At 35.3% G+C, this 14,469-nt stretch overlaps 1 protein-coding gene across 1 annotated transcript in view; it reads left to right on the top strand.

The window, feature by feature from the left end:
- Positions 1-481: 481 nt before the first annotated feature.
- Positions 482-14,469, top strand: part of gukh (NHS actin remodeling regulator GUK-holder) — a 22,612-nt gene continuing 8,624 nt past the window's right edge. Inside the window, exons 1-5 of the mRNA XM_018462712.1 lie at positions 482-678; positions 1,844-2,410; positions 3,251-3,698; positions 5,500-6,382; positions 6,735-7,028. Of these exons, the coding sequence (XP_018318214.1) occupies positions 530-678; positions 1,844-2,410; positions 3,251-3,698; positions 5,500-6,382; positions 6,735-7,028 (2,341 nt within the window). The 5' untranslated portion in view covers positions 482-529. The remainder of the gene's footprint in view (positions 679-1,843; positions 2,411-3,250; positions 3,699-5,499; positions 6,383-6,734; positions 7,029-14,469) is intronic.

Raw genomic sequence — 14,469 nt, 5'->3', positions numbered from 1 at the left:
TTAGGAAGATTAATGCTATTTAATGAAATATTGGACATTTTTACTAATTACATCTTAAAGAAATTATCATATTCATCAATATCTGATTAATATAATACAAATGTTATCGATTTAATATTAGAGAAAAAATATTGACAAAGATTGACAAAAAAGATTGAATTTCGAATGAAAATCGGTAATTTATAGAGTAATTTATGAAAAGTTTACAGTCAAATTAATATAATCTGCAGTTTAAATATAAAATATAACATTTTTATAGACTAGCAGTTTATAAAAATGTTATACACATATACAGTTTACAAGTGTAAAGTTTATATACATATAACTAATATAAGTATAAACATGTATAAGTCAAAAGTCTGTCACACGGTTTCCTCTTACGTGACTTGATATGTTCTCCAGTTTCATTCAATTTTGTATCAATGACAGACTGACAAGCTCCCTATTGTGATACCAAAATGTACGCTTTCATCATAGATTCCCAGCGGAAATCGTAGCGGTGGATGTGAGCGGACGAGGTTTCGAAAGAATGTCGATGAGGAGAAGGTCCTTGCTGTCAGGGCCAGAGACTCAGGAAATGGCGGTGAAGAGGAGATCGCGACCACGCAGGCCAAGAGGAAAAAGACGAAATACGATCGCTGGTACCGATCAAAAGGAGATTCGACAAGCTATCGGAGGGTTAGTGTCTTGCCATAATTGACCCTTCAAATCATTCCAAACTGAAGAATTTTGAGAACTCATCTAATATTATTTGTTTTTACGACTCATTCAATTACTATTATATAATATTAGATTATGAGCAAACGATTTTCTGTTTTGTATTTCATGTCCGAAATTAATGTCATTAAAAAAATTCTGCTTTGCAAAGCGTTATTAGGTATACACGAAAAGAACAGTTTTGCTAAAATATCTAAAAATTTAGTTAGATGTAGATCTAAATTTTATTAGACTATCAAAATAATTATATAAGATGCTCAAACTAGTTGCTAAAATGTCAAAACTTTTTGCAGCTTTGCTCATCATGTTACATAATTATTTTGATGACCCAACAAAATTATTTTCCGATCTATCTATCTATTTATATAAAGATCTGTCTACATAAATTTTTGAATACTTGTGCAAAATCGTTCTTTTCGTGTACGAGTTACTTAACATTGTTTCACGTTTCGCAAAAGTAACAAAAGTTTCAAAAGATTTATTTCTCGATCTACAATCCGTATAATGAAAATAATTTTTCATCGTCGTTTAAAAAGAATGATTAAAAAATGCTAAGAAATGCCTTATTCGATCATTTAAGGGATTAATGGACCAATCGTAGAATGTTCAACCTCTTCAACTTTCACGACATGATAAATATACTCGTATAATCAAGAAGTATGCATTTTGCTCGGACATCTTATCGCAGCGGTTCTGTTACTATAAGGACGTGGTTCTGGAGATCTGTACCTCGAAAGTCGGCGATTTGTCACGCTCGATAAAGTGCGCTCATATTTTCGTAGTCATCCAAGCATGAAGAATCTCCCTTATTCTACCTTTGTACTCCCATTGGCATGATAATAATTTCAGATCATCTCTCTCTTTCTCTCTCCGTATCATTGTCGTACGCTATCGCATGCGAGACCTCCTACGGGCTGTAACAATCTAACTTACGTATCAATTGAAGTATACGCGAATATAATAAATCTGTAACAATATCATCATCATACATCGTGATTTATCCAATTAATCATAACATGCTCGCGCGTGAATCTGTCGCGCTTAAATTCTTAAAACGTGATGCAAATCGCACTCACTACAGTACTTCGCATCATGTTCACGTCATTGATATTATTTATCGCTGTAGGGAGACGACTGGCGACGAGCCCGAGGAAACAATGCCAAGTGCCACGCCGAGAGCACATCGTTCAGCGAGCACGGATGTCTTGGGCTCTGTGAAAAAGGACTCACCCACGGAAAAGAAGTCGCATTTCAACACGCTGAAGGCGTGGGGTATGTCCAGACTGAAATTAATTAGTCCGAAATCGAGTCAGCAACAACAGCAGCAGGAAATGACAATAATCAGCGCGGAGAGGAACGAGCAGGCTCAAGGTCAAACGAGATCGCCGGAGGAAATCAATATTTACGAGACGGTGACTACGAGGCGCAGAAGGGACAAGTCGCACGAGAGGAAGCCGAGTTCGTCTAGCTCGAGTGGCAAGAGCACGGCCAGCATACCCATGTCAGTACCGAGCACGAACAACAAACAGCCGAGCGTGAAATTGCGCGAGAGCGCCGCCCAGAGGCGAGAACGACGGAAGGGCAGCAACCGCGACGATGCACCGCATTCGAGCTCCGGAAACTGGAGCGCTTCGTCCGAAAGCGGAAGGGCCAGCATCGGCAGCGAGACCACCACTACCACACATCAGCCTAAGTAAGAAGTCAAACAAGAATACAAAATTTGATTGAAAAAATACAAAATTTTGATAAATATTTGTTTGAATAGTTTTAAGTAAATATTTATTAAATGTAAACATACACTTATTTGATACAAAAATCATTAATTTTATTTAATTATTATTTTTTTATTGAGTAAATATTTATTTATTGTAAATAAAATATTTACTTATTGTTAGTACTATTCAAAGAAATATGTATTAAAGTTTAGTAAATTTTTTTTCAATGTATTATCTCAATGGTCGCGTCCTGCAAAATGTTTATTTCGCGTTGACATTTTTCTTCGATTTGATTGGATTGTTTATACGTTTAGATCTATATGGAGATATATGTATATAATCCTATCTCAGCGAAAAAAACTTCCACCGATATTGGTGGAAAGCTTGTATTTTACTGGTTGCCAATTGCATATTTTCCAACACGGTCATTGTTTTAATTCACTAAAAATTACAACGGATCTTTAAAATGGATTCTAGATATTTGAGCATGCCTAATAAAAAAATTAATTATAGAAATTCTTTCAATTTTATACGAAACTCAATTAAAGGAGACTGCCAAAACAGGATCAAAAACACTTCGAAATTGAGCACGAACATGATATATTTCATCCAAGGAGGCAAAATCTTAAAAAAAAACATTTCTTCTACTTACACCTTTTTGAGCAAAAATCTACCCTTTTTTAATATTTTCCTTTCAATTATTTTCGAATTGAATTTTGCCCTGAATTTTTTGAACTGAAGATTATGAATTACGAAGAGATTATTTTAGATTAAAGGAAAAATTTACATTCGTTTAATTCGAAAATATATCATCTCAGATCCACGACAACAGCTTCTATCGGCACATCCTCTACTTCCCTAAGTCACATGAGGCGATTGAAAGGAAGAGACACTTCAGCCTCGTCTTCGGTAACCTCTGAAGGTACTCTAACACCAGATATCATACAAGACATCACGGTGATACCCTTTTCCGACGATGGCGAAACATCGTCGGTATACTCTTGCGACACGGAGGGATATTACACTTCGTTTCACATGGACTCGGGCCTGAAAACTCTTAGGGAGGAGGAACCCATGCCACAGAGTCCTTTGACCAAGACTAACGACGTTGGCTCGGACCCCACTTCACCGATTATGGAGAATGAGTACGAATTGTTTGGCAGAGGATCAACTTCCACGACGACCAGCTCGGCTGGAACGGTTTGCACTGCGCTTATGGCACCACCACCTCCCGAGCGCAAGTCCAGCCTCACAGTCGTTGCTATGGTAAGTTCAAGCTTCAATATTTCAGCTATGGTAAGAGACAACGGAATAAAATTACAAATTAAACTGAATATTTATTTCTTAAGAGATAAAAAAATCCTACGAAGATGCGAAGTTAAATAGATGAGATTAAATAATTAATACTGGATTTTATACTAAAAATGACATTTATATAAATTATATTAATTTTTAATAATATAACATCAATATCTCTCTCGTGCATATAAACAAAATAATCCCAATTTCAATTAACTTTCGTTCTCCTATTTTAAAATGAAAAAGTTCCTTAACCTTTAAATGCCACTAGGGATCCAAAAGACCCCAAGACTTTTTCAATCGCATATATTTTATGATCCCGCTGGAAATCGAATTTCGGGTTCCATTTACCGTTGATTTAGATCTCCAACTACTTGTTGAAAAGTTCGCGGCAAGTCTGTCTCTGTATAGCAGCCGAGCAGGAACGATGCATTTCGAGACGGGGTACAAAATACCCCAGTGTGTCATTTACGTTGTGCAAAGTGAAAATCGGAGCGACTTTTTTTATTCACAGTTTTGTATAAATTTCATCATTTTGAATTGTAAGTATTACTGTACGCGCTATAAAATTTTCTTAGTGTTATAAATATAACTTTTTCACGAATAATTAGATGGAATTTAATTTGCGGAGTCGGACTGTTCGAGAGGAGCTGATGCATGATGAGGATGGTGAAGTCATGGACGCATATTTTTGTACTTTTTGTAATATTTTTACATACTTTTATAATTATGTGCCCAAAAATACTTTTTTCATAACTTTTTTATAAATATATTAGGTCATAATATTCGTTAATTGTGTTTTTTCTTTCTCTAAAATTTTCCCATTCATTTCGCAAAATAAATACCTTTTTTTAGAATATCCAGTATCGGACTTAGTTTTATCTAAAAAAAAAATACTCATACTATCTCAGGAGTACAACCCTAAATTTTTAGCGAAAAATATTAGAATATAAAAATATAAAAAAATACGCTGGGGTCCAATTAAACCCGTGTGGTATCTGCGTGATTTTTTTTACGTGTGTCATTTAAGGATTAAGATTATTTTTTTTATTAAATTAATATAAAAATTCTGTGTTCAAATGTCGACACACGATATCGAAATATCGGTATAAAATATCGATACAAAATATCGAGAAAAAAGTCCAAAAATATTAATCGATATTTAAAATATCGGCGTTGTATCACTCATCCCTAGAATAAATTACTATTCTATTAAAATTAGGGATGCATCGGATCGTAAAATTACGGATATCGGATATCCGGACAAAATGTAACATCGGATATCCGGTATCCGGTCGGATATCCGAGAAGGTAATTTTTTCGAGTCGGATACCCGACATTTTCCGGATATCCGACCAGATTCTGGGAAAATGTCTTAAAAAAAAGCCTATAAAGAAAAAATTATAATTTTGCAACAATGTATAAGATATTATAGCATTATGAATATGCATACTTATTTTTAGAACATTTGTATAATAAAAAATCAACAATTTAATGATATCAAATTTCAATCTGACATATTCCCGGATACTAATGATATCCGACTATTCGGATAGTAAAAAAATGCCGGATAATACTGGATACCGGATACTTTCCGGATATCCGGTGCATCCCTAATTAAAATATTGACTATTATAATCAAACTTAACTTAAATTTATATAAAATTATTAAATATTCTTGTAATAAACTTGGTATAATATTTGTAGAAATTATGTAAGTATTTATCCTTTGATCTGTATTTTTAATAAACTTAATTTTTGTCGACAGGTTCACGGTCAAAACGGTGGCGAATCACCCGATAGCGGCCACAACACATCCTCATCTCCCGTCGAATCTGCCTCGAGTCCGGCCTGTACCGGTCGTTCCTGCTCCGAGTTCGAATACTCAGAGTCTAGCGATCTAGAAGGCTGTGAGAGAATCGAAAGGATCCGCTCGAAAACAGCAATCACAACTAGTCGGATTCCGTCGATGTGCGTAATCACACCACCCGTATCCGACGACGAGCACGCGAGAGAAACCGATCAGAGCGAAAAGAAAAACGAATCAAGGAGAACTGAACTTCAAAGCGGCGGTTCAGTTCTAATGTCTGCCACTGTCGGCACTTCTAAGATGGAGGTGATCAATGGCCAAGACAAAAATTTATATGCCACCGTACAGGTGTTACCGGCGGCTTCCAATAACGACAGACCGCAGACAACAGCGACGACAGGCCAGACATCATCGTCGATCAAAATCAGTCCGCTGAGCGGAGTTCTAGGCAAGCTTCGAGGCGTACTTCCGGGCAAGAAGCACGTCACGAAGAACAGCGCCGTACAAGAGCTCTCAAATGCAGACTCCGGCGACTATGTGACTATAGCCGACGTGAGGAACAACAACGACAAACATTCCGCGGGCCCGATTTCATCATCATCGTCGTCGTCGTTGTCATTAGGCATGACCACCGTTCGACCAACTACCACCTATGCCAATTCCGACATCTTCAAGAAGGACGCCGAGTATGTGAGTCTGAGCGAGTTGCCGAAGAAACCGGATTCATCGTTGGAGAGAAAGAGACAGGGCGCTCGAGTCACTCTAGATTCCGAGGGCAAAGTCGTCTACTCGTCCGATAGCCTGAAGAGAAGAAAGGGAGCACACACGACATTTAATCCAGGTACTTTGATTATTATTTCAATTATTCAATATTGCTCTTTCTATTAGTCTGATCTATCAAAATTAAGAATTTTTTTCACTATAAAATTTTAACTTAAATTTACAAATTATATGTATATTAAATTATATTAAGTTACTAATAATATTTTTTGTTTCCAACATAAATTTCGACACGCAAAAAGAATCCTGAAGCTAACTGATCAACAAAATAAATTATCAAATATAATCTTTAACTTAGAACTAATTCTTTAGATTAGAATTTCTAATCATTAAGTTAAAATCAACTCTTTAGATTAGAATGGCTTAATGAAGCGCATCTAATTCAGCTTTTCACACAATACATCAATGTCCAGGTCCTTTCGTGAGGGAAGGAGTGTCACCAAGTCCATCGCCGTTGCTTCATCGTGCAATACCGAACATCCGCGCTGTCACGAAAAACATCGATGTCGTCGATGCTCCGAGCATTAAAATCACACCACCAACATCACCTCAGCTGGGCAAGCTAATCATTCGGGCGGCGCGGAGTCCCGATCGCGCGATCAGTCCGAATTACGTGCGCACGCCGACGACTGTGGTCGGTCCCACGAGCCCGAACAGTCCCCACAGACAAGTCCGCGGGGCTTACGTCAACGTGCAAGGTGACGAAGGTAAGACGTCCAGCACTGACGAGCACCGCGATTGCCGCACTGGTAGATTAGAGGCATTACGCACTGCGACCGCTCCGTCACGCTCTAAGGACGAGTCTAGACAGCTCCCCGGCAACCTGACTCCCGCTCTGGCGCCGAGCAATAAGCTCCCGGAGCTGGACAAATCCAGGATCTGCCATGGAGACTCTCAGATAGATAAACAAACAAAGCGCAAATTCGATCGCGACGAGAATCATCCGCCGATGCTCAACGGTGATGCAGTCGAGACAAGCGTTCGTATGATCGCTTCGTCAAAAGTCAACCATTCTGTCGGTCTCAATTCCGCGAACTCGCGACTAGACTTTGAGAAATCAGGTCTTTATCCGAAGATCTTGAGAGTAACTGGCAATACGCCTAAGTTAGGTAGGAAATTGTTGGTCTCGGATCTCGATACTCCGAATTTTTGTAGAAAAAAGTCTAATTCCGATAGTCAAAATGAGAATACGACACTCAGTGATTGCGACATTGTCGATAAGAACGCAGCTGTCGATTGTACGGACTTAAATAATCAGACTGTAAAGAATTCTGATTCAACGCGCGGTGACAAGACTGATCGCAAAGTAAAACGTAGCGAAAGTTATCGCATGGCAAATAGTCCGATCATGTTCATCAAGAAACTCTCCACGAATAACCAAACAGAGAAGTCGTTCAAGATTTGTAGGACACCCTCCGAGGAGTTACAGGAGGAGTTACTGAAGGAGAGAATCAATTATCCAGAGACAGTCTCCAGTCCGGAACCACGAGTCAATAACAACGTGATCTTTGACAACACATCTTTGGTAACGGTACCTCTTCAATCGGTGCCAATTAGTCCTAGACCGAGGGCTTTGGATTTGGAACCAGCTAGAGTACTCAAATATTCTAGTAACGACACAGAAATTTGGTAAAGAATATCACGTTAGTGCGGCCTTACATTTCAATAGTTTTTGCAATATTGATACAACGCTAAATCTAGATCAACAATTCAACTATTTAAACATTTCTATTCCTATTTTATCAAAGTCGACCAGCTCTATAAAAAATATGGATGTGTATTTAACACCATGTCAATGTTTATATAATTCTTATCGTATTGGTGTTGATACATAAAATATCAAGTTGATGTGGATTTAAAACCCTCGTTTAATTAATTTAACCACCACACACTAACAGCTAAATTCACATTATGTTATATCAACATTAGCACAATGAGAATTACATTTAACACCAATAGCGTTAAATCTACATCTATATTTTTTAAGATGTAAAAAATTTCGTATCTAGACACGAGTACTAAGATACTTCTGCTAAGTACTTTGCTAAAGATATAAAGATTTGGTAGAGAACATTGCATTAGTGTGCAACATTAGTTTTGCAATGCTGATATGAAGCGAGAGTAATAAGATAATGACGACTACTGCAGACTCTGACATAAGTCGAGTCGCGTTTAGAAAAACAAACGCGCGGGCGAGGGTTTAATCAAGAATAATCATTATACACTGGAAGAGTATGATAGTGAGTGATAACATGCTTTATGGTTAAAGGCACTGACAAGTACATCTGTACTAGGGCATAATCTGCTTCTCTTGAGAATAATTCTAATCGTATAAATAAATAACAAGTTGCTCAATGAATGACTTAAAAATGTTATAAATATAAATTATCTTGAGAATAATTTACAATTAAATCTTATTTTCATACAATTTTATTTCTAAAAAAAGTCAAAGTTATAGTAAAAAATTACAGTAGAATATAATTTTTTTATATAAGCAAGTTTTACTATTTGACAAACTAATATTTTTATTTCTAGAGAGAGAAAAAATTTGCACTTTTTAATATTTCTATTTAATTTTAATATTCGTGAAATTCGAACGAATTTTAAAAATAATACTTTAAAGACAGAAATATCTGCGTTATTTTAGAAATTATCTGCGCTAAAATAGAATATGACTTAATAAGGCTGCAGGAATATAGAATATCGCAAACTTTTACAGCAAGCATTACGATATCTCGAAAATCGACATTTTTACTGTCAAAGGTTCGACGTGATAACTCCACAGAGAATGATTTCGATGCGTTGAGACTTTAATACCTCGAGTTTGTTAAATAACGGTAAGATCATCGTATAAAATAAACGGAGGATGAGCGGGAATCATCAAGGTCTAATCAGATAGAACTGGAGCGAGAAGTCGCGAGGGAGATATCGGCACAGCATGTTATGTAAAAGACGAAATCATCGGATCGAAGTAATGTCATTTTCGCAAATTGATGCATGGGGACAGAGACCAACAAATGAACTGTTCGACAATGATCACGAGAGCGAGATCGATCAATTTTTTTCGCACGCGAATAAAGATACAGACAGGGAAACACGCATACCGGTCACGTTTTCTCTTATCTAACACTCGTGTTCGATCTTTCCAGCTGCGAGTCGGCCGACGATCCCCGCGGTGCGCTTAATACTTACGAGGAGATAAATCGCAAGTTTTATTATCAAATGATAGTCCTTGTGGGTGGAATATTTTAGAATTCATTAGTTTTATCAATAAGAGGGGAGAATACATTTTTTAAAAATTGAATAATAGAATGACTGGCAAAAATCGATTTTTGCATTTTTCCGCAATGAACAAATTGTACTCGTCAAACTTTTCAATTTTTATATTGATTTTTCTCAACACATACGCAAAAGACACGCAAAGTTCTGAAATGTTAACAATTAAATTTTATCATTCCAACTTGTCACGTGTAAAATTAAATCATTTTGTTTAAAATAACGCAATAATATTTTTTGAAATTGGGACATTATAAATTAAAACAAAGATTATAATATGGACTGAAACCAATTAATTAAACTTTTTCATTCATTTATTGAGATTTAAATAAATCTAATATTAAGTCGCCAAACTTTCTTCGACCGGGGAAAAATAAGCAATTATCGTGCTGAGGTGGCGAATAGGCAATCTTCCGCTTTATTAGCAATCCGCTGGAAAACTCCCACGAAGTCTCAGTTAAAGACTCACTTTGTTAGCCCTTATCTGCATCGCCGCTGGCTCAATAAGCAACGCGAATTGCATCAGACGTGATGTTTATCCCAGCATGATAATAGCCGGGGTGTCGATAAACAAAAATCCCCACTACGAGGATTGAAATACTTTCGTGCTCGTTCCGGCACCTTCAGTGCGCTCCGATCTGGCAAAACGATTCATCCTTCGTTCGCGAAGTTTTTCTTTCCTTTCAATCTCTAAGTCCCGATGAGACTCTCTAATGAAGTCGCGATTCTAAGTCTCGATTCTAAGTCTCGATTACTGAAATGCAGTGCCGCAGGAAATCGGTTTGTATCTTTGCAAACATGTGGAGTCATGTCTGTTAAGTTATCATTGCGCCTAATCACGATCCGATCACATCCCCCCAAGCTCGTCGGTTTCATAATCGTCTTCTGTGATTGTTATTCCTAAATATTCGACCTATTTTATGAGTTCGAGAAAATCATTTTCAGATGAAGATTAGTTTTTTCTATGAATACCAAAAGATCTTCGAAAGTCTCACATGTTAATCGGATGACTCGCCGCAGAATGAAATCGAGTTTTTAGCTTGGCGCGATGATAAGACGTTATCAGTACAAAAACAAGGAGGAAATCTTGTTGCTAGACAGACAGTCGCCGGGGCAATACTATACTGATAGACGGAGCAGCGCGGTAAGTCGATTCACGATTCCTGTTCGATCAATTGCCGCGCAATAATTCAACATGCTGGCAAGACATCTTCTCTTCATCGCGACCAGGCGGCCCCGTAAGTTGAATATAATATAAACATAGTTTTAAAAAAGCCGCTTTTTTCAAATTGCTGGAAAAAAAATAGGAAAAATTTCGGTTTATTGAATTTTTGGAAAAATTGCTGTTTTTGCTATGTAAAAGACATAATAAGTAACTTCTAAATTTCTTTATAAACTTAATGCGAAGTATGAAATTATGTAGTATTATTTTTATTAAAATTTTTTAATTATCCTTCTATTTTTATAGTAAAATCTAATCTAACCTTCCTTTAGTATATGGCAAAGGTTAAGTAGACAGATTTTTAACTGTGGTTTGTCACACTCCGATTTAATGAACTCCTCAAGTGTCTCTTTGTGTAGTTTAATTTTTTTCAAATATTTTGTTACGAATTCAGTTTAAATCCAAATTATTTTCTAGACCTACTATTATCATATAAACATGATGTTCGAACTCTATATATTTAATTCTTACATTAATGGTGCAATAGTGTATGTTTTGTATGTTTTATTGAACACATTATGCGACCTTAATCTTTTATACAATTTCAAAATTTCTGTTAACTTATACCGTTGTGTATCCTATACGTAATTATTTTCTTTATGAAAAGAACCGAGAAGCAAACGTGGTAGGTTTTACGAGCACTCGTGAAATTTTTCAAAATGAATTTTTTTATCCTTGGGAAAAAACCGAAAAAATCCGCGGAAAAATTTGAAAAATTGGATTTTTTTCCGATCCTTCTTTAAAACTATAAATATAAATCATCATCTCACTTCATTAAGCCTCTAAGCTGTCATCTATACTGTCATTAATGAAACTTTTTTCATATTTACAATTATGTGAGTGTAATGTATCAGTTTATCGCATATACTGTTTTAACAAATTCACGTAATACGCGAAAGGTTTACTTAAAGTAAGAGATAAAAAGAGATTTGGGAATTTATTCTTGAATAATTTAATACGTTTTCTATCTTTTTTATTTATTATGAAAAACAATAAAATCAATAAACACAATTATATTTTACTGTATTATATTGATTAAAAGTTGTCATAAGTACAAAGAAAAGATAGAAGTTTATGAATATGCCTACAATATTATACGCTTATCAACTTACGTCGATTTGATTATACTTTATGCTGCATATCTTTCGACAATAGTTCCTGCCTACTTTGGACTTAAATTGTTTTTTGGTGACAGTTTCAATTGCTCATAATTAGAGGAATGAAACGTACATAAGTCCGGATCTACAATAGAGTTCTAAGCCTTAAGTCATAAGAAATGGACGAATCATAATCGATTATTCTCCTCGAATTCGACTGTAATTGGTCAATTTCTTACTTAGCTTAAGGCTTAAAACACCTATTGTAGATCCGGAGTAAATATATACATGTATCGTATATATTATCGTATGTATACATGTGTTGTATATGTTTGCTCCAAACTTGATTATTTCCTTTACTTGCGTTTATCTTGAAAAATATTTTGAATCAATAGGGGAAGGTCACCGATACCGACATACCACTTTATTTTTAGACAATATTTCTTAAAAAAGGTAAAAATACAACTTCAAAAACATAAATACAAACTAAAAAATGTCTTCTATCAGATAGTATAAGCAGTTTTTATAATACTGTTTGCAATTTTGCAATAATTAAGTTTTTCGTAAGTTATGCAAAAATGAGCGTCTGACAAAATGGGCTCCAAAACTGATATAGTAGGCAATAAAATGTCAACATTCCTATTCTATAAATAAAAATATATCCTATTTTGTAAAGAAAACTAATTTATGAAACTATAAACATTTAAAATGACATAATATTATCAATAATACAGTCACATTATTTTAATTACGCAATTTGCAAAAGAACACCATAAGAATTTTCTTCTCAGATTCATAGAATTTGTTTTTAGCTGATTTGGTATAGAAATAAGCCACAAATATATGAATTATGAGTTTGTACTTCTTTAATTAGCTAAACAGATCACGTTTTTATTAGTATTAATAAGGTGCAAAGGTTAATTTTTAAGAAATAAGGGTATGTCGCTTTAGGAGACCTATGCCACACAGTATCGGTGATCTTCCTCTACGTGTAATGTGATATTCAAGAAAAATTTATTTCCGTTACGTAAAGTAATAATTTTATGGACTTATACAGAATATATTCAATATTCTGATACATGTACAAATCATTTTTTATATAAATTTTATTTTTAAATATCATGAAAAATCTTTCACTCTTTAAGATTCACTCTTTAAGATTTTATAATAGAATTTAATTATATGTGTGTGTTATATCTCATGTTATAACAATCTTTACTTTTACATAGAAAGAAATTAAGACGTTTTATCGACAAATAAAATGTTTTCCCCTTTCTTCTTTACACTCTATCGATGTATCTTCAATTCCTATTAAACATTCCGCAAAGTACAAATGGGTAAATAGGATGCTAATTTGTCTGTCAAATTCATGTATCAGTGACATCACTGGCGAACATCAAGTATTTGCATTGCGTGAGTGACCGTGCGCGCTGTTATCGGCATTGCAAAACTGGCGCACGATTATAAAGAAATTCTACACAGATAGAGAGGGAACAGGAGAGAGAGAGAGAGAGAGAGAGATATGAAAAAATTCATTGGAAAGTATATTATAAATACGAAGATATAAGAAAGAAGATAGATGCAAAGGTCTATCCTCTCCTCCGGTATTTTGGCCTTCGCCTCAGCAACAAACGCATGTACAATGTAAATTATGCGGGCCGCATCTGCGTGCACTCTTATCTTGAGAGCGGACTCCTATCACAGAGCACATAACTATATATGCACCGGTCCGATCTTCCATGAAGTATATAAACAATAATATTCATTATTGATTGACAATAACGTATAGGAGACGAGATAGAAAAAAAATAACACGAAATCGAAGTTCTGAACGACCTGCGATACCTCGATGAAAACCTTGGATCGTAACCGTTGCGTAAAATCGCGGCCGAAATTGGATAACGATAATTAAATGGCAGATAATTCGATTGCAATTCCCAAAACAATTGATGAGAGAGGGGGAGAGGGGGGAAGGGGGGAGAGAGAGAGAGAAAGTGAACTTAAAACACGTGTAAATCTCGCCGTCGAATTTAATTCCACCACGGCATGCAGATAATTTTTATCTCCTCGCTGCTTTACAATTATTTCCAAACACAAAATATAGACGTTTAATTGTGAGACGTAGTAAGAATAAATCCGTCCAATTTAAGTGTGCAAGAAAAAATCGCGTGGATGTAATAGATATATAAATCGTTGCGCGAAATCGGTTATAAGTGCCCTATAATCGCGGTTCTTACGTTATTTATGTTAAGATCAAACTAATTAGAGATATATATAAAATATTAAGTTCAAATATAATTGAATTAATTGTAGTTAATTGTTTACGTCGAAAGTATTATGTTAATTCACTTGTACAATAATCGCACACGTATGGCCAGTAACAAAGACGTATAATCATTTTCGTTACTGTCGATCTTTAGATTTTGCATGGAATGAGCGCTAAGTCATTTTATCAAGGTATATACACATAAACAATATATTTTTACACAGTCAGTTTAAAAATGATTAATTGGTTATATGTTTATAACAATTAATTATATTTAACAATTACAT

Source organism: Mycetomoellerius zeteki, unplaced genomic scaffold (genome assembly GCF_001594055.1).
Source record: "Mycetomoellerius zeteki isolate Tzet28-1 unplaced genomic scaffold, Tzet1.0 scaffold145, whole genome shotgun sequence".
In the NCBI taxonomy this organism is placed as follows: Eukaryota; Metazoa; Arthropoda; class Insecta; order Hymenoptera; family Formicidae; genus Mycetomoellerius; species Mycetomoellerius zeteki.
Note: the sequence above shows the minus strand (reverse complement) of the source record. Positions and strands in the feature narration are given on the sequence as shown.